This window comes from Trifolium pratense, linkage group LG7 (genome assembly GCF_020283565.1).
Source record: "Trifolium pratense cultivar HEN17-A07 linkage group LG7, ARS_RC_1.1, whole genome shotgun sequence".
Classification (NCBI taxonomy): domain Eukaryota; kingdom Viridiplantae; phylum Streptophyta; class Magnoliopsida; order Fabales; family Fabaceae; genus Trifolium; species Trifolium pratense.
Window position 1 is genome coordinate 54,038,283 of NC_060065.1, and position 18,985 is coordinate 54,057,267.

Here is an 18,985-nt window from a genome sequence, read left to right on the forward strand (position 1 = left end):
CTTTATGAACGACAAAGTTGACTTTTAATAACATGGCATGATGAAAAGTAAATTTTGTTACAAATGGTTGACATTTTTAAACATAAAAGAAAAATTTGACAATGAAAAAAAAGAAGATGAATTACTTGTGTGAAAATTTAAATTAAACTAAAGAATGAATACAGTTTTTATCATTTTCTTTTTTACGTGGACGAAATAATAAATACCACTGAAATACAAATTTAAACACATTTCAAATTTAAACTGATATAGTTTTGTCTTCATCGTAATACTTTCTAGAAATAATATTGTGGTTATAATCATGACCAAATTACATTCTCATCAAAATTTGAATAATCCATAATAAAGATGTAATTAATTGTTCAAGTCACACTCAAATGAAATCATTATATATATTCAAATCAAGATTTGAGGCAAAACCTCCATAGAACAAATTCAGTCAAGTCTACAACAATTCTAACTTTTCCTGAATAATTTATTTATTAGTAATATTTTAATATTATATGAAACTTCACAGAATATATCATGTTCCCACCACCATTAGTATATGTAATATAGATTCTTTGACTTTACATTCTTAATTATTTTTTCACCTTAATTAAAAAACTATATACAGTTATATCAAATACTTATGATAGATTCACACGACACACACACAAAAACCAAACCCAAAAAACCAAAACCACATTCTGAAATAATTCACAACTTAAACTGAAACATCACATGACAAATTAATAACACAAACACAAACACAACTTTAAACTGAAACATGATCATGGACAAAACCGATTCACCAACAAGAGAACCAAAAGTTTTATCAACCGAATGTCTACGAGGAAGTTCAAAAGCAGATGAATGGAAAGTAGACATGTTACAAACTGGTGATATAGTTGAAGAGATTCGAATTGGAACAAAATCAAAATCACAGATCCGATTCAATTCACCGTTTAAAGGTGGAAAAAGTGGAATTCAGAAGATTCTTCAAGAAGCTTATAAGAAAAAAGAAACATCGATTATGATTCGTGTTCGAAGAGGTTCTGATGAATTAGCGGAGTTACAAGCTTGTATTGTTCCGAATGAGTTAACCGGGAAGAAACAGTTTGTTTTGAGATCCATTGAAGACCCGAATTATGTTGTCGGGTTTTTGGATCGAACCGAAGTTGAATGCTTTGAGATTCAAGGTAATTAATTAATTGATTAATTGCTTTACACCTAACTTAACTTACTTTATCTGTTTTTGCTTTTTTGACTTTTTGATTAATTTTTTTAGCTTTTGCGTTTGTGTTTTGTTTTTGTTTGTTATTAAAAATTTAAAATAGTAATAGTTTGAGTGGGCAAAAGTTAATATGCATAAGGGGATGTTTATGCATGGTGCATAAGCCCAGAATTACTCGCGCGCCCCCCAGAAATTTCTCGCGCGCGCCCCCTAGAAATTTCTCGCGCGCGCCTCCAGCCCCCCCAAAGGCTCGCTATCCCCACCCCCTTTCTGCTGATGCACACGTTTTGTTTTTATTTTTAGCCTACTAGGCCTGAAAGCCCAATTGCTACGCGCGCCCCCCAATTGCTACGCGCCCCCCCATTTTCTAGCCCCCCAATTTCTAGCGCACCCCCCCAGGTTTTTTTTTTTTTTTTTTTTTAGATTTCTAGGCTTTTTTTTTGTCTCAGAATCGAATTTGAACGGTAATGAAGAACGTATGAATTAGACTCGAATTGGGTAGCTTGGTTTTTCTTTTTGTGATGAGGTTTTTTTTAGTGATAAAATATTTGTGTTTTTGCTGAATGGAGACAAAGTAGAGTGATTAATTTTTTTTTTTTTTTTATAATTATTGAGTGATTATTGGTTAGAGAATCTTGAGATGTTAATTTGGTTCAGTAATAGTAATAATAATGAAGGAATATTATTTCAATAATACAATAAATTCAATATTAAAAACACAATATTGATTTCAATAAACACATAAAACCATTTTATAATACAAATGGTTTCACTTTTTAACTCTCTGAAACCATTTAACCAGCATAATGGTTTCCAGGATTTTTAAAACCATAAAAACACAATATTGATTTCAATAAACACATAAAACCATTTTATAATACAAATGGTTTCACTTTTTAACTCTCTGAAACCATTTAATCAGCATAATGGTTTCCAGGATTTTTAAAACCATAAAAACACAATATTGATTTCAATAAACACATAAAACCATTTTATAATACAAATGGTTTCACTTTTTAACTCTCTGAAACCATTTAACCAGCACAATGGTTTCCAGAATAATTGTAACGAAAATTCACTGTTCATCTTCTCTTACGCGAAACAGTGAAAACGTGATCACTGTTCATCCGCGATCACTGTTCATCTTATTCACCTTCTCTCACGAACTCACACCTTTTCTCACGAACTCCGATTCCAATTCATCTCAGAAATTGCAAAACTCCGATTCCGATTCATCTCAGAAATTGCAATCCGTTCTCGTTTTCGTTCGATTCAAGAGAATCGATTTGTAAGATTCCGATTGGAAAACGAAGATAGCGAGAGCGAAGAAGATTGAAGAGCTTGCAGCGGTTACAGCGATGATGGTTTGGCATGATTTTAGTTTAAAACTAACTACTAAAATAATTAACCATACATAATACTCTGAAATTTATCCCTAATCAATAAAATAAAATAAAATTCAATCAATCAAAATTAAAAGTGTGATAAAAAAATCTGAGGGGTGCGCTAGAAATCTAAAAAAAAAAAAAAACCTGGGGGGGTGCGCTAGAAATTGGGGGGCTAGAAATTGGGGGGCTAGAAAATGAGGGGGGGACGCGTAGCAATTGGGGGGCGCGCGTAGCAATATGGGGGGCGCGCTAGAAATTGGGGGCTAGAAAATGGGGGGCGCGTAGCAGTTGGGAGGCGCGCGTAGCAATATGGGGGGCGCGCATAGCAATTATGCATGGTGCATAAGCTTGGGCTTATGCACCTTAACTGGACCCCATTGAGTGCATGTGTGTGAGATTGTTGTTGCTTCCCGTTACATTTTCATTTTTGTTCCCACGTGATTTCCTTTCACACGTTTGAATCATGAACACTCATATTGCCTTATCTTGTTCAAATAACTTACACTCATGTTGAGTAATTTGAGAGAATATATGGTTATTATTGAATAATATTGTAAGATAATTTTACATTCTCGGTGCATATTCTATTTTTTTATATTTTAAACAATATTTAATGATATGAAGAGAAAAAAAAATCTATGTATATGCATCGTTGTCACACCACCCTATCACTCGAGCTCGACAACAAAAATAAGGCTACTTAAAATGGAAATAAATTTGATCGACTAGTAATTACTATTAGATTAAGGGTCAGGGTTTGAGCCCGAAATCTCTCATTTATTCATTTTAAGAAATGAATTTTTAGCCACAAGGCTACTTTTGACAACAAAAAAGGGAAAGAAATAGGAGACTAAAATCATGAATTAGAGAACACAAGGACCAAAAATAACATTAAATTTGAGTTTGGATTCACGGCATTCACTCACTCTGAAACATTGGTAGTCATTCGATTATGATTAAATGGTTTGGGTAAAAAGAATATTTTAATTTTATAATTTAAAGTACCAATTTTAAGTCTGGACAATATGATCTTGATCAAATGACTACCAATATTTTACTACTTGAATGCAATAGTCAAACACAATCCATTAAATTTTAAGTCCTTCTTATCAAATTGGATTACCTGCTGTCACATTTTCGCTGCGTTCATGTGTTTAGGACAACTGTAGCCATTCGATCGAGATCGGACGATTTAGATTTCAATAGAAATTTTAATTTTTATTTAAATTAAATAAAAATTTCGATATTAAAACTTGAATCACTTGATCTCAATCCAATGACGATTGTTGTCATGATTCCCTTCTTTGACCAAAAATAAATAAAAATGGTCCCTTCTTTTACTAAACCCTATCCTATCATGTGATTAGATACTTAGCTGCCTTAGCATAAACTTCTTCCTACTCCTTAATCTTTATAGAAATGAAATCCATCACTTTCTGAGTTCTCACTCACTTTGTTTGAACTTTGAACTGATTGGCGTTGTTGAATTGAATGTTGACAACGGGCAATGACTTTTATTGGAGGCAATGACTTTTTCATATGATAGCTACAAAGTTTGTTAACAATTCATGCACCATGTTATGTTGTGCATGAAACTTGTGATGATGTCACATGGGTCCTTCCTTGCTGCTGCACATGAATGATAGGGACAATTTCTAATGGTCATCAGTTAGAAACTTAGATTGAATAGGCAGGGTATAGCGAATTTCGATCCAAATATTTAATGTTTAGGGGATATCCACTAGTACAAAAAACGCTTTTTAAGTCAGTTCTGTATCCGACATAAGAATTGGCGCCATTGGCTTAAGAAATACTTCCTCTAAAATCAATTTTACTTCCTCCAAAAGTGAAGTAAAATTTATATGTTTAGGTGACATGTAAAATCAATTTTCATGGTCTAGAATTAATTTTACCAATCAAATGAATACGCCGACTAACACCACTGCTAGGAAAACTTTCGATCCATTTCTATATATGACTTGTCTGGATCCTTGTATCGTTGATCTGTAGCGGCGATGCAAGTATAGTTATGTGTGAGACTCATATTTAAGTGGGAAATTTTGGAAATGAGCAAAATAAAATAGATAAAACATGTGACTCATATTTAATATTTAAGGTTTTGAGTGAATATGCGGTAAGATAAATAATCTTGGCCAAAAGCCTTATCTGTTTCTTCAAATATCATAGTTCTGCTTTGAACACAATCATGTATTATGAATTTCAACTGATTGAAAGGTTATATATCACACTTAAAAGACAGGAATATCAATGAATCTTTGCATTCACCTTAATGATTGATTTTTTGTAGCACAAGTCTTAGTAGTTATTTGTTCTACAATGGAATTGTAATACCTTTTTTTAGCTTTTTTACTTTCTCACATTATAACCATAATTTTCAGCTTCAAGGAGCAGTAGGATGGTAAATGCACTAACCAAGACAAAACTACAAGATGGATATGTTTCTTATCCATGGGAGAGGACAATGCAAGAGATGCTACCAGTTCCGAATTCGAGTAATTTCCTTTCCATATTACTCCTTCCAAAAGCTTCGGATAGAGTATCATCTCGCTACAATGATCTAGAGGACACCCTAGCAAGAGCAAATGCTTGGATCAATGCAGGTCAAGCTTCTGGTGTCCCTATTGTCTTCATGAACATTCAAACCGAGTCCCTACTCACTAAGGTAAATAAATGATCACAAGTTTAACTTAAACAACTAAGCTTGAAATAAAAGACTTAGTACTTTTGTTTTTGTGACAGATATCTGGGGAGACAGCTTCTTCCACTGTGAATACAGGGTCTCTTTCTGACTTATCTAACCTAGCAAATGCAAGCCTTTATGGCTTTGAAGATTACCATGGAATAGATATAGGCGTTGTTCGAGCCATTCGCTTATGGTATGCTCCTGTTGGTGGAGAGCTTTCTATTGAGATCAAACTAAAAGAGGAAGATTCAAAGCTCGGATTCGCCATTAGTCGAACAGAAGAGGTCTCCCTCTCTCTCTATCTCTCATTCATTATTTTATGATTTGTCCTCAATTTTAGTCATGGAGACATCAAAAACCATGATGTCTGGCCTAGATTGCAGCAAAAGACTTTTTCAAATTTTTAGCTGATACTTTTATTGCAATGTACAGGGATTTATTTTCATTTCGTCGGTGATTAATCAAGAAAATGTACCCTCTACACGTTCGGGGCTAAGCAGTCTCTATAAACTAGCAACAGATACTTGTAGGTTATTGGTAGTTTCAAGAGTATCAAACCAAAAAGTACTTCCATGGATGGTATCTTCAACAGGAGCAATTCGATGTTACGACACAGTCTCCTTGAGCCAGAAGCTATCCTTACACAGACACACTAGAGTTCCAATTCTTCTTCATGTCTTCCTTTGGGACCGATCATTGGTTAATTCGAGTGGTGGAAGCAATAGATTCAGAGCTTTATCTCCTTCTGTGTTGCAACCATTTCCATCTGAAGTTCAAATTGGTCGCTTTTCGAATGAAACTCATACACTGCCTTTGCCTCCAGAAGCTTCTGATCCAACTGATATCACTGGCGAGGTTTCGCAGTCGCGGCTTGAGAGAGACACTGCTGGTGAATCGTCATTCAGATTTCATGATTTCTCTCTGTCTAGCAATTGGGTATAATATATATTATACATAGTTGACACTATAATTTTGTTGTTTTTTTTGTAATGTACATAAATACAAACTATATACATTACATTGGACTTGTAGAATAATGAAGCATATAGAGTTGGTTAATACTTTGAAAAAATGACCTTTATTATTAAGGAGCTTAATCTATGTTATGTTATGAAATTAATTAAAATTACAGAAAGATGTTGTAAAATGAGTCTTCTCAAGGGAACTTTCACAACATCAGTGAACTTATAATTACCAGTCATAAGTTCAAAATTTGATATTGCTAAATAGAGTTTTTGTTTTTTACGACTTATAGTTTTGTATAGAATATAATTTTATATTATTTTTCTTTTTTATGCAAAAATGGAAAGCATGGCATCATAGTAAGTCATCGACATCCCAATTATGTTGGCACCTCAATGCACTACTACTCCTCTACCATCCTCACCAAAAGTATTATTAAAATGAAAAACAAAAGAAAGGGTGGGGGGCATAAACCAAACCCACCAAAAGATTAGCGAAAACGATAATTAGACAAACCAACTCTATTTCTAAAGAAACCCTCTCTAGAACAACTTGGTAATTGATCCCACCAGACTAACCATCAACAAAAAAACCTGCATTAGCTAATCTGTCGGCACAAGTATTTCCTTCTCTATAGATATGAGAAAATCTAAAACGGAAATTTCTAACGATATGAAGACAAATTTTCCATTTAACCTTCAGCTTCCAAGGACAACATTCATATTAGTAAAAACTTGAACTAAGAGGATGAACAAATAAATTCATAATTATTGTGCATTTAATTTATGAAAAGTTTAAAAGTTAAATCAATTACACGAATTTTAATAAAACATTGCTTTATTTAAATTATTAACACTTTGTTGATTTTTGTAAACTTTTGCTCCAATTCGTTAATTATATGTTGTGTATTGTTATGATTTATACACTTGTTGAGTTTTGTGAAGAAAGAGAGAAGAAAAATAATGAAAAGAGAGTTCTTGAGAAACATTGTGTAGAAACTATAAAATTGATTGAGTGTTTAAAAGAGTTACATTAAAATTGATAAACCTAAATGTTCAGATCAAGAAAACAGTGATAGATATAGCAGTTAGCAGCCGTAAAGAACAAGGTGAAAGGAACATGTGCTAACAAAAAATAATAATAATAATAATATAGTGCTTTAGGTTTTTTAGTGTTTTTATTTTGGTAGTTGTATGTCAACCACTTGATTAATCCGATGGTCAAGAATGGTGCAGCAGGGGAGGCAGCAGAGAATTTTGCAGCTGAGGATCCAAATCAGTTCTGGTATGTATTACTTCAAGAATCATATTTAACACATGAAAATGAGGAAAAATATTTCTTTAATTAAAATTTACAACATTTAAATTTCTAAATTAAAAGCAAAATTTTCATTTTAGATTAAGTTGAAAATTAAATTCTCAATCAAGAGTATTTAAGTTTGATCTATGTTCTGGACTGGGAAGAGGGTTCATCCGTGTACTGGATCGAGTCAAGGAATCCATTCTTCGCAAAGCGGATCATACTATGGACATGCTCTAATTACAAGCGATCGATTAACAATTGACAGAGACACGTGGACCGTCTGACATAGTTGTCCTACCATCACACAACACCTATCACAATCACATGGGGCGGAAGAATATTCTAGGTCTTTACAATCATAATTCTTTCGTTATAGTATAACATTTGTCAAAAGGATACTTTAAGTACACAATATCTAACCCTAAATATACCACTCACCTTTTGTGTCTACTGGTTTGATCGTTGAAGTGTGTGCAGGTATCACCCCCTTCATAATCGGGTACGACCACCGCCAACGAGCAACAACCCATACGCAACGAATTTCCGGCAGCTTTTATCATTAGATCTTAGGTCAATATACTTGAGTTATTTTATTTGGATTATGACGCTAAAAGAGTAAAAAAAAAAAAGTAACAAATAATTTAAGCAATTGTAAAAATTTAGTTTTAAAGATATGATATTACAAAAAGGAAAAAGTTAGTTCAACAACTAATTTTTATGTCATTTCATACTTATAAGTTAGTTCAACAACTAATTTTACCAAACATTACAAATTCAATCAGCTATCTTATTTGCTATAAGGTAAAAGCTAGCTTATAAACTTATTCACTGAAGCTAACTCATCAGTTATCCGTTATTTTTTACCAGAGCCATAATATATTTAATTTGTTGAAATATTTATGCTACATAAAAGATAATAAATAATGAATAAAATATATTGAGACTTCAAAAGATATTAAAAATTAATAAATTTATTGAAATAATAGTTGGATACATAGAAGGTGAGAAACAAATAGTGTTTGGCCAAAAAGAGTTATCTCAAGATAGGTTGATTGACAAAAATCAAAAAGTTCAAGTTTAGTGTTGGTTGAATGCAAATAGGAAAGGGTTTTCTAAAAAGTAAAAAGGATAGATGGTGAAGAAGTAAAAAAAACATGTGTTAGGTTCAAGAGATGAAAAGAAAATCGAATATGAATGAATAAAAACCATTAATTTACTTTATATTCCTCCTAGCATCTAAATTTTTTTAAACCCAGTTTCTATTCCTTTAAAATCTCTTTAATATTGGAGGAAGTGAAAATTGAGTTAGTGAAGACTTGTGGTATTGTTCTAAGATTAAGCATTTATTTCACGGTAAGACGAAACAAATTTTACAAAAGTTATACTTCGGAGCTTGTACAAACTCACTGTTCATCTTAACATACGTTAAATGATCTAGCTTCAAGCAAACGGCTACAAAGAATCATTTTCAAAAATACCAACAAAACAAAGAAGCTTCTACAATCTTTCTTCGATGTTACGCGGCTGTGGTAAAAGAGCAATGTGACCTTTCCTAGGACTTGAGAATTTGTTGTACACTGATTTGGTTTTAACATCTGCTGCACTTGCGTATATCCTCACTAATAGCTTCGCGCAATCTCTGAGAGAAACAATCATAATTAGTTAAATTTTAGAACTCGGATTACTTTATAATTGAAGATTATTACTAGCATTTAAGAAGGGAAAATACTTGATTTGTTCTATGCAGTAACCAGCTAGGTTCTGCAGATATTGATTCCAATATTGAATCCTATTGAGTATACAACGAGCCGAGTAAACAGCTGCTGCAGCAATCTGTGAAGGCGAGAATAATACCATGACATAATAATTTCCAAGTCCAAGTTCTGCTAGGTAAAATGCCATGTTCTCCATCTATACAAATATCAAGATAAGCATAAGTTTGGTATCACAGTTTTGGTCAAAAAAACATTTGGCATCACGGTGGATTTGCAGAAATCACAGTGCCACCGTGATTTTGTAGAAGCTCCAAAGTGTAACATTTTTAAATCACGGTGGTTCACCATAACTTTGTCAAACTCGCCGTGAATCCAAATATGCACTTGGTATTTCGTAAATTTGAAGACTAAATTGGCACACTATTATAATTTCAAGGAATATAGTCAATGTTTATTTACTCTAAACATAACACTTACCTCTTTATCTTGAACAATAGACGCTCTAATAAGTCGAACTAAAAACACATAGGGTGTAGTTACTGTAAAATTCCATTGAAGCTTTTCAACAATATCTCTCTCCCTCGAAATAAACTGGCGTCTGTTATAAAATTTATCTGATATCTCCAACAAATCATTTACCTGCAACATCAAGCTCGAATAATGATATAGAAATTTAGAAATAATAAGAACATATCGATAGTAATGTTGAGAATTTTTGAACCTTAGGATATGACACTTCTTCATATTTGCAAGCTAAGGACATTGAACATATTGCCACTAACTGTAGCTCTTTTTTTGGTACATTAATCAATGAGAGGTATCTATCAATTATGTTAATGTTAAGAAAGAGTGTCTCTGTCTTCAATTTAAAATGACGATGAACTTCAACCAACCAGTCCACGACAATAGTCCTCATCTTAGTATTGATTTCCTTCTGTGATTCCATGTAGTCTGAAGCTCGATTTTCTTCCTGTAATATAAATTATATTAGTAATTAGTAGTTACATTAGTTTCTAGGGTTGAACTCGAGACCTCCTGCTTAAACTCGTGTATGTAAAAAGTAAAAGGAGAAAGGTATTAGGTACTTCTGTTAGCTTGTAGAAATTGTATAGTTCATCAAGATATTCATCTGCTGCTAAATTATTAGTATCATCATCTGCATCCATGTCAACAGGCTGATCCTCGGGCTCAATCAAGATTCTGCGAGCAATCTGTATGGAAACACATCACGATCTAGAAAACCGCCGAAAAAGACTAAAGTGAGGATAGAGGAAGTGTACGTTTAGATTGACGATTAGTTAGGTAAAATCACAGCATGCTAGCGTGATTATGTCAAAAGCTACACTTTTGAGCTTCAATAAAATCACGGCACCACTGTGATTTTGTCAAACTCACAGTCAATCCAAACATGCACGGAGTCTTTCATTTCAAACCTATCACTCTTTATGTGTTGGACAGAATTGAAGCACCTTGCTTTTTGTAGTAGGTGGCGAATTCGGAATCTGGTCCTCCCTAGCAGATTTTCCGCTGCCCTCTTTTTTAGGAACTGAATCAAGTTTTTCTCCAGCTTCAGAACTATCGACATCTACAGCCTCGGGATTTGGCTTTCGAGCACAATCATCACCAACATTGTGAAAATATACATTAGGCAAGTCAAACTAGATTGAGTCAATCACAAGAATTATTCGATAAGTATGCATCATTGGTTAATTCTACAGCGTCCACCAGTACTTGGAAAATCATTTGAAATATCAACGACACTAGGCATGTTGTGGACAGAATTGAAGCACCTTGCTTAATGTAGTAAGTGGCGAATTCAGAATCGGGTCCTCCCTAGAAGATCTTCCACTGCCCTCTTTTTTAGGAACTAAATCAAGTTTTTCTCCTGCTTCAGAACTGTCGACATGTACAGCCTCAGGATTTGGCTTTTGAGCACAATCATCACCAACATTCTGAAAACAGACGTTAGGTAGGTTAAAGTAGAACGAGTCAATCACAAGAATTATTCAATAAGTATGCATCATTAGCTAATTCTACGGCGTCCACCAGTACTTGAAAATCATTTGAAATTTCAACAGCAATAGGCATGTTGCATAAGTAAAAGCAGACGATCCTCCTAATTTTCACGGTTGAGACGAAGACTTGATCAGTGTCAGTTTGACGAAAACAAATATAAAACAAATATGCATGCTTCAAAACATTCATTTTCATTAGAGTTTCAAACTGACACCGATCAAATCATCTCTCAACCGTTACAGTTTCAGTCAATATTTTAAGTAATCGTCTACCGCAAAACAAATAAAATGTACATTACTTGATTCCTTAGTGTAGCTCCTTGGTCACAATTAGCCGGAACTTCTAATTCTGGTGCCGAGTTCTGCAATACAAGAAGGCCATTCACTTCAAAATTCAAACCTGATCAATGACAAATAAAGACAGCAAAGAACACTCACAGCTGCAGCTTCTGCTTTTTCCAATAATTTTTTATGGAAATTCCTACAAGCAACAAATAAGCTCGGTTATTTGTATCTTTCCCTGCAAGAAAACTACAAGAAACATGACAATGGCAAGAAAATTTCAGAACCTTGTGATGGGTCTTGAAACCTGATTCCCCTCAAGATTACCGATATCTCCAAGAACACGACGGTTGCTTCTTTCTTCCTTCTGCTTCCCCTTGTGTTTCCCTGCAATAAACATGAAAGATAAATGAACAATGAAGCACAAATGCAGACACACAGATATTGCAAACTACACAGACACCGACACGTCAACACCAATAATAATTTGGAAAAAAATGACATAATTTAATATAATCATATGTACTAGTGTCATTTGGACACAAACGCGTGTCCGACACCAGGACAGACCTAATCCGAGGAGGGACGCTTCATTCGCACCTGGATCATTTCCTAGTACCATAATGAAGCACAAACACAAACACAAATATTGCACTCTACAATGACACTGACATAATTCAATGTAATCATATGTGTCAGTGTCGTGTCGGTGATGGACACCGACACCGGGACAGGCCTAATCTAAGAAATGTCATGTCGGTGAAGGACACTGGCGCATGTCCGACACTGGAACAGGCCCAATCCAAGGAGTGTCCATTGCTTCATTCGCACCTGGATCATTTCCTAGTACCATAGTGCAGCTATAGATGATCCAATTTCAAAAAATTCACAAAAAATTTCATAAACCTAAGGTGGAGCTAGCCGATGAAAATGGAATTTATAACAAACACAAGAGCACCGATCAATATCATTGATAGAAGAAATAAAAATGATTAATACAAAAATGAAGAAATGAAAACATAGCAATTTAGACCAAACCTTTTGATTTGGTGTCCATAGCATCAAGTCTTGTTGTGTATACGATCAATGCGCAAGTACTGTTACTCTTGAATACATTTGTAAAACCCTATGAATATGATAATACTAAGTTTGAATTTCTGTATTTCATTTTCAAGAAATAAAGACTTTTTTTAATCTATTTTTTTACAAAATTTTGAAATTACAATTCCAACGTTTCCTTTGCATGCGGAACGCATTAAGCCCATTCAGTTTAATCCATACATTGAACGTTCTATCATCAAAGGAAATAAAGTATCATAAAAAAACAATGAACGTTCAAGACATTAATTAGAATTCAAAATATAAAGTGAGCTTGACTTAGTCGGTAGTAACATCACATATATTACGCAGGATTCGGAGTTTAAACCCGATACTTCACTTATTCTGAGGGAATTTCTAGCCACTACTGGCCTACTGGAAAAAAAAATCAAAATATAAAATTTACTCCTCCGTCTTAAATATAAACAAAATTTAAAATATATTTTAGCTCAAATTTAAACCAAATACATTTTAACTTTTATTTATATTTAATATGAAAAATAGAAATATTAGATTTTTTTCGGCATTCCTGTAGAGGAAAATAATGAGATCTAAATGAAAATTGAATACGTTCTAATTTGAGAAATATTATTTGGACAATAATTTTGTTTTTCGGACAATGTATATATTTTTTTTTGTTAAATAGTCTAGTAGCTAAAATTTCGTATATTTTAAGATGAATATTTATATAGTGTATAATCCCCAGATATTTCATGCAATATCTCTGCCAATTGAGTTATACTCACATAGACAGGATAATGTATATTTATATAGTGTATATACAGTTTTATTCTTTTCATTAGTGTTTGATTTTTCTTCAAGATAGTCATGACCCACTAATTCTATACTTTGCTCACACCCAAGATTGATGATTAGAGCATTTGCAGAAGAATTACTAGTAGTCTCATGGTATGTATGTGTTCGTGAAAAGGAGAGATGGTTAGCATCTCCCTTGAAAGGGATGGGAACAGTCTTCGGGCTTTCCTATTACACACCTCGATTAAGGCTATCCACCTCTGTAGAGGTTGGATTATAACCCAAAAAAAAAAGAAAAAAGTCTCGTGGTAATGTATTGATTAAACACATTGACATCTAATAGGCTGGTCTAGGTGTGGGTATGATAATAGTATCTCGTATGAATGCCGGTACGAAATATGATATTTTAAAAAAAAAGTTTAAGGTAAAGATACGTCTGTATAATATACCACATATGGAAAAAAATGTATGACTTCAATGTGTACTATACTATCAAATACAATGACTAATCAAATGATTCAAATATAATAATAGTCTAATATATTCGAATGTCTTCTCGTTTCTATTAACAAAATTTTAGATTATATAAATTATGTTATTTTACTTAGTAAAAAATAAAGTAGAAAATTGTAAACGATTTGTCAAATCATTAAATAAAAATATCAATAAAATTTATCATTGCTCTCCTATCAAGACCATACACTATATATGATCTTATATGAAAATGTTGAATCTCTAACTTGTCCCATTATATATTATCCTATTCCTACTTCCTATTCATCACTTTTAACTAACCCATGCCATGTGAAAGCAATGCATCCTTCCAAGAATTTTATCGTTTGAGGCACACATACTTTGTTTTTCTATCTCGTATATTCAATCATTCATTAATAATATGTGCCCATAACACTAGTACTATAAAGTAAGCGATTGAGATAAAGTGGTCAAGTGCTTTAATGAGTTTTGTATCTCGTATAGAAGAAGAAAGTTACTCGTCCGAAAGGTTCGGCAGGATTTGCGTAAGTTTGGCGTGTGATGTTAGAATGACTATTATTATACGTTTTTCAATAGGGAATCGGCTCAGTCCAACTCACCGCTTTGTTGTGACATATGGGCTTTTTAAGCCATCCGAGTTTGTTTCAAGCCCGAAAAACAACAATTTTCTGTTTTTGGATAATTATCACATTCGGGTTTCTTTTTAATATTCCAACACTTTTGGGTTGTAGTCGTAAGGACTATCTGTTATTATAATAAAATTCAAGAGTTTAATTTTTCTTTCTGGTAGATTCTAGAGTTTATCTGATAGGTTTATCACTTGCAAATTTGTGTTTTCGTTATAAGAATAATGCTTACTAATCCTTGAATTTTCAATTGCGTCACTTTATTTATCTTGCAGGTGAACTCTTAATTCTCAAAGTCTCACTCTGAAAGGTTGACACATATACAAATAAATAAATCATTATATGAGAAAAAGATATATAGTAGGTATTTTAAGACAACATAAAAGACAAGAAATTAACACAATGATCTACCTGCAAGGTATTATTAAGTTAAACAATTATCATAAAAACATAAGATAACAAATTAATTTAGATATATAGACCAAAAATTATACTGGTATATAAAGCATAGGGAATATTCTCTTTTGCTGAATGCAACAATCAAAACATGACAAAATTCAAACACTATATAGTACAAAAAATGCCATACCAAATATAATGTAGCTTCTAAAATTTTAACTATGTAACAAGCACTTCATCCAAACACTTTCAATTATAATTAAGCTATATTAAATGATTTTGTCATTTTATACTGACAAAAAAAGGCACGCTTGAAAACAATATATATAAAATATACTTAGTGATTGTATGGTTATAATTTAATTTACTATATTTCATTTATTTTTAACTTTGGCAATAAATGTAATTCATATAGCACTTGTTTCTTTCAAGCTAGGCTGTGATTGTGAGTGAAAACGAAAGATAAATATTCTTCAAACACACATTAGCTGTAATCGAAGGTACATTCCCATGTTCTATTTCTAAGGAAGGATAAGGAACCAAAACAAAATTTTACTTGAGATTTTTTCATGGAAATTGTTCTAGTATGATTCCAAATTATAAGAAACTATTTGTAGTTAATGAAATGTGATGTTTTTGTATAGTAATGGGTGTAAGCATGTGACATTTTGACAAATAAAATTGCCTAGAGGTCCCATATATTTCATTTTACACGCTTGTAAGTTGTACTTGTGAATGACACACATGTAAATTGATTTGGACAATCTCAACCGCAGATCAAATGATTTTAATTTATTGAATTAATTTGGTTAATTTTAATATAAATTTAATCTAAACCATTCATTTCTGATCAGATGGTCAAAAATAGATACTGTGCATTGACGCATAACGCAATAACTGTGTAAAATCCCTGTAAATTATGTTGCATGATTTAAATTAGTTGTTGAGGGTAGGGTTTAGTTTTTTCTTTAAAGTCATTATACCGTGGAATTTTGTTCTAAAGTAATTAAATATAAGAAATATTTTGACATTGAATAATTGTAGTTTTTGTTATCTATCTTATCAGATTCGAAAAATAGTCCTCCTCTCTTAAAATCAAAGTTTCTGGTCCTTAAGAATCACATTTGTCTTTGTCAAAAAAAAATTATCACATTTGTTGCAATTTTAGTCTCAATTATTTTTGTCTCTTCAAATTTAATATTGGGCCAAAATTCACTTTTTTCTTGACGCAATAGATGTGAAACTTGAGCGACCAAAATGGTTTGATTTGAAAAAGAGAGTAATTTTATTAGGTGAGAAAATAAACAACCAACATAGAGTTGAAAGAGTTGGTAGCATGATCTTCCCCAAAAAAATAATTTGAATTCAATTCCTGAAGTCATTCATTTGAGAAACAGTCCTAACCATGTATGAAAAAAATGGAGATTTTGTTGGCAACTCGAAAATTAATCTCATATTGAATTCAAAATGACTAAATATAATGAGACACTTACCAGAGTTAAAAGATCCCAATTATTTTGGGTTAGGAAAAACGTTCTCAAAATTAATTTTACTCATTGCAAATGTAATACCTTGGTGGAGGATGGTTCAAAAGTTTACTCCACATGTTGACAACACTGTAAACTAAAAAAATAAAACTCGATAAATTGACAAAGGCTAAGGCAAACTCAAACGGTGAAATACAACAATAATGTGAGGAAATTTAAATGCAAGAGAGAGTAAGGAAAAAGTTATATGAGTGAAGAAGTAAAGAAGAGAAAATAAATAAGAAATATTTCCTCATAATTTGAATTTTGTTTTATTTACTTTGTGTCTTTCTTCTGTCATCAACCCAATTGATTAACCTAGCCAAAACACATCACATTTTTTAGTTGGGAACAAAAACATTACTCCCTCCGTCCCAAAATATAAGCAAAAGTTAGTCAATAAAAGTGAATGTATTTTGTCCAAATTTTGAACTAAATACATCAAGTTTGTTTGACTCATATTTGCTTATATTTTGGGACAGAGAGAGTATTCGATAGGTAAGAGAGAAGACTAGAACTTTTCCAACTACTACATATATTAAATCCGTTTTATAGTCAAAACTCAAAACCAAACAACAAATACATTTGTCTTCTAAAGCATAGCTAATTGAACACCTACTATGAATTTGGATCTTGAGGTTTCTAAAGCATATATATGGTATCCTTTTATTCATTTGTCAACAAATACATTTGTCTCAACTTAAGCGAGTTTGAATCTCGATGTTCACTAGAGTCAAGATAGACTTTCAAGTTTAAAGAACGTTGATAGAAATACTTATAAGAGTAGTTTCATTCGCGAAGTACATTTTGAACATGTTAAATTTTTTAAACCGCTTTTCCCTTGTCTTTGATGAAAATCATGGGATGTATGCGTGATAATTAGTCAATAACTAGTTGCGATCTCATGTCATGAAAGTATCATGAAAATATTTTTCGTTGCATTCAACATTCTCCTACTTTAAAATGTGTATCAATAAAGTTTTTATTTTTATTTTTTGATACAATCAATAAAGTTTTTATACTGATTGTGGAAGTTAAACTCAAACTTTACGTAAATTAAATCAACTTCTTACCAACTAATTAGTAAGATGTTTTTGACTTGAATTACTCTATTTTCTTTGATGATAGAAATTAAAACACTAGAATTTTTTTTTTGTCAAGAAACACTATAATTTAATTGAGGCATATATGTCAACACTAAGAATTAACTACTATTAAGCAAGAAAAGACACTTTATTGCATGTGGTTGTTTGACAAACCTAACTGCCCTTGCTAGCTGGGCTTAGAGATCTGAATTTCTTTAAAATAATGAATTTAATTTATGAGAGAAAATAAAATGGGGTCGTATGTCCCTACCTGTGAACTCATTATACCTAATTCTATTGTCCTACGTGGAATTCTATTTCCAATTATATTAAAGCATACCATAAGATATTCTTGTGTGGTGATAGATCAAAAAAATTTATTTGGTCACACACAAAAGAAAAAGTAAATGTAGAAAGATATTCCCTCTGTCTTAAATTTTTAATCTTTTTAGCTTTTTAATTTTGTTCCAAAATTTTAATTCTTTTAAGAAATCAATGAACATTTAGTGATACTTTACGATTTGTACTCTTATAAAAGTTAAAGTATTAATTAAATATATTTTCTCTTTCTTAATAAAATAAGGGTAAAAATGACTTTACTTATCATTTCTTAATTTTCGTGCAAAACTTCAAAAAAACTAAAGTTTTGGAACGAAGGGAGTAATAATTAAATAACATATATTTTTAAATAATTATATTATATGTTGTGTTTTATGTGTGTGTGAACAAATAGAATTTTTTGGTCTCATAACCACACAAGAATATCTCGGCATAGCAAAATATTGTCCTTCAACTTCAAAAATACTCTACGTAGGGATAGGGACTTGTAATTTTAAAATATACGACAAAATCCTAGGGATCCCTACTGTAAATTCTCTTTCACAAAATTCATTGTCCATAAAATTAACAGTGATTTCTGTATTTTAATTAACGGTGACCTTTGGTTCAATGGAGAAGTTTACAATATTAAACTTTCATGAAGGGTCACCATGTTTGCATGGGAAAAAAAATAACAGTCATGATTGGTCATAATTATAGTACGTTAATTAGGCATTTAATATACAGACAGAATATTCTTTCATTACACCAAGATGTAAAATACAGTAATGTACTACAAATTTAAGTTTAATGCAAACGTTTCTTTCAATCATTTTTAAAAGAAACTAGAATAAATTTTCAAGAGAAAGTGATTGCATTTATCAAACACATTTTTAGAATAAGGGTATTTGATAAGAAATTCTATCCCACACATTTTTTATACTTAAATTATACACTTAATTGACTTGAGAGTGAAAGATCATATCATAAAGTAAAGAGAAAAAAAGAGTAGGTACAAAAATGGGGACAACATCAATACTCAATTAAAAGCTTAAGTACTCTACCTTACAAAGAGGACATTGGGAAACTTCCTTAAT

At 32.1% G+C, this 18,985-nt stretch overlaps 2 protein-coding genes and 1 non-coding gene across 4 annotated transcripts; 2 read left to right on the forward strand and 1 right to left on the reverse strand.

Moving 5' to 3' along the window:
• Positions 1-420: 420 nt before the first annotated feature.
• Positions 421-6,557, forward strand: LOC123899052. Its single transcript, XM_045950103.1, has 4 exons — positions 421-1,181; positions 5,004-5,287; positions 5,365-5,592; positions 5,741-6,557. The coding sequence occupies exons 1-4, from the start codon at positions 770-772 to the stop codon at positions 6,248-6,250; spliced, it is 1,434 nt and encodes a 477-aa protein (XP_045806059.1). The 5' UTR covers positions 421-769; the 3' UTR covers positions 6,251-6,557.
• A 2,392-nt stretch (positions 6,558-8,949) lies between these two features.
• Positions 8,950-15,275, reverse strand: LOC123898566 (G2/mitotic-specific cyclin S13-7-like). Of its 2 annotated transcripts, XM_045949552.1 has the most exons (12): positions 15,150-15,275; positions 12,624-12,711; positions 11,873-11,972; positions 11,742-11,784; positions 11,603-11,665; positions 11,079-11,240; positions 10,758-10,892; positions 10,374-10,499; positions 10,010-10,258; positions 9,766-9,927; positions 9,303-9,484; positions 8,950-9,212 (listed from the first exon to the last, which is right to left on the reverse strand). In XM_045949552.1, exons 2-12 carry the CDS (start codon positions 12,640-12,642, stop codon positions 9,071-9,073), a joined length of 1,383 nt encoding a protein of 460 aa, XP_045805508.1. In that variant the 5' UTR covers positions 12,643-12,711; positions 15,150-15,275; the 3' UTR covers positions 8,950-9,070. The 2 variants fall into 2 exon arrangements, with proteins under 2 accessions (XP_045805508.1, XP_045805509.1); XM_045949553.1 differs by lacking the exon at positions 12,624-12,711 and having other exon boundaries at positions 8,954-9,212; positions 15,150-15,168.
• Positions 13,601-13,732, forward strand: LOC123900207. Its single transcript, XR_006805860.1, has one exon. It is a non-coding gene; the product is annotated as a U6atac minor spliceosomal RNA (small nuclear RNA).
• Positions 15,276-18,985: the final 3,710 nt, after the last annotated feature.

Coding starts and splice junctions, on each gene's coding strand:
- LOC123898566 (XM_045949552.1), bottom strand. Junction 10,500..10,757: donor CACCTACTACAAAAAGCAAG/GTGCTTCAATTC, acceptor GTTTCCATACAG/ATTGCTCGCAGAATCTTGAT. Junction 9,928..10,009: donor AAGAAGTGTCATATCCTAAG/GTTCAAAAATTC, acceptor TTGATGTTGCAG/GTAAATGATTTGTTGGAGAT.
- LOC123899052 (XM_045950103.1), top strand. CDS start 770: ATGATCATGGACAAAACCGATTCACCAACAAGAGAACCAAAAGTTTTA. Junction 5,288..5,364: donor CCGAGTCCCTACTCACTAAG/GTAAATAAATGA, acceptor TTTTTGTGACAG/ATATCTGGGGAGACAGCTTC. Junction 5,593..5,740: donor CCATTAGTCGAACAGAAGAG/GTCTCCCTCTCT, acceptor TGCAATGTACAG/GGATTTATTTTCATTTCGTC.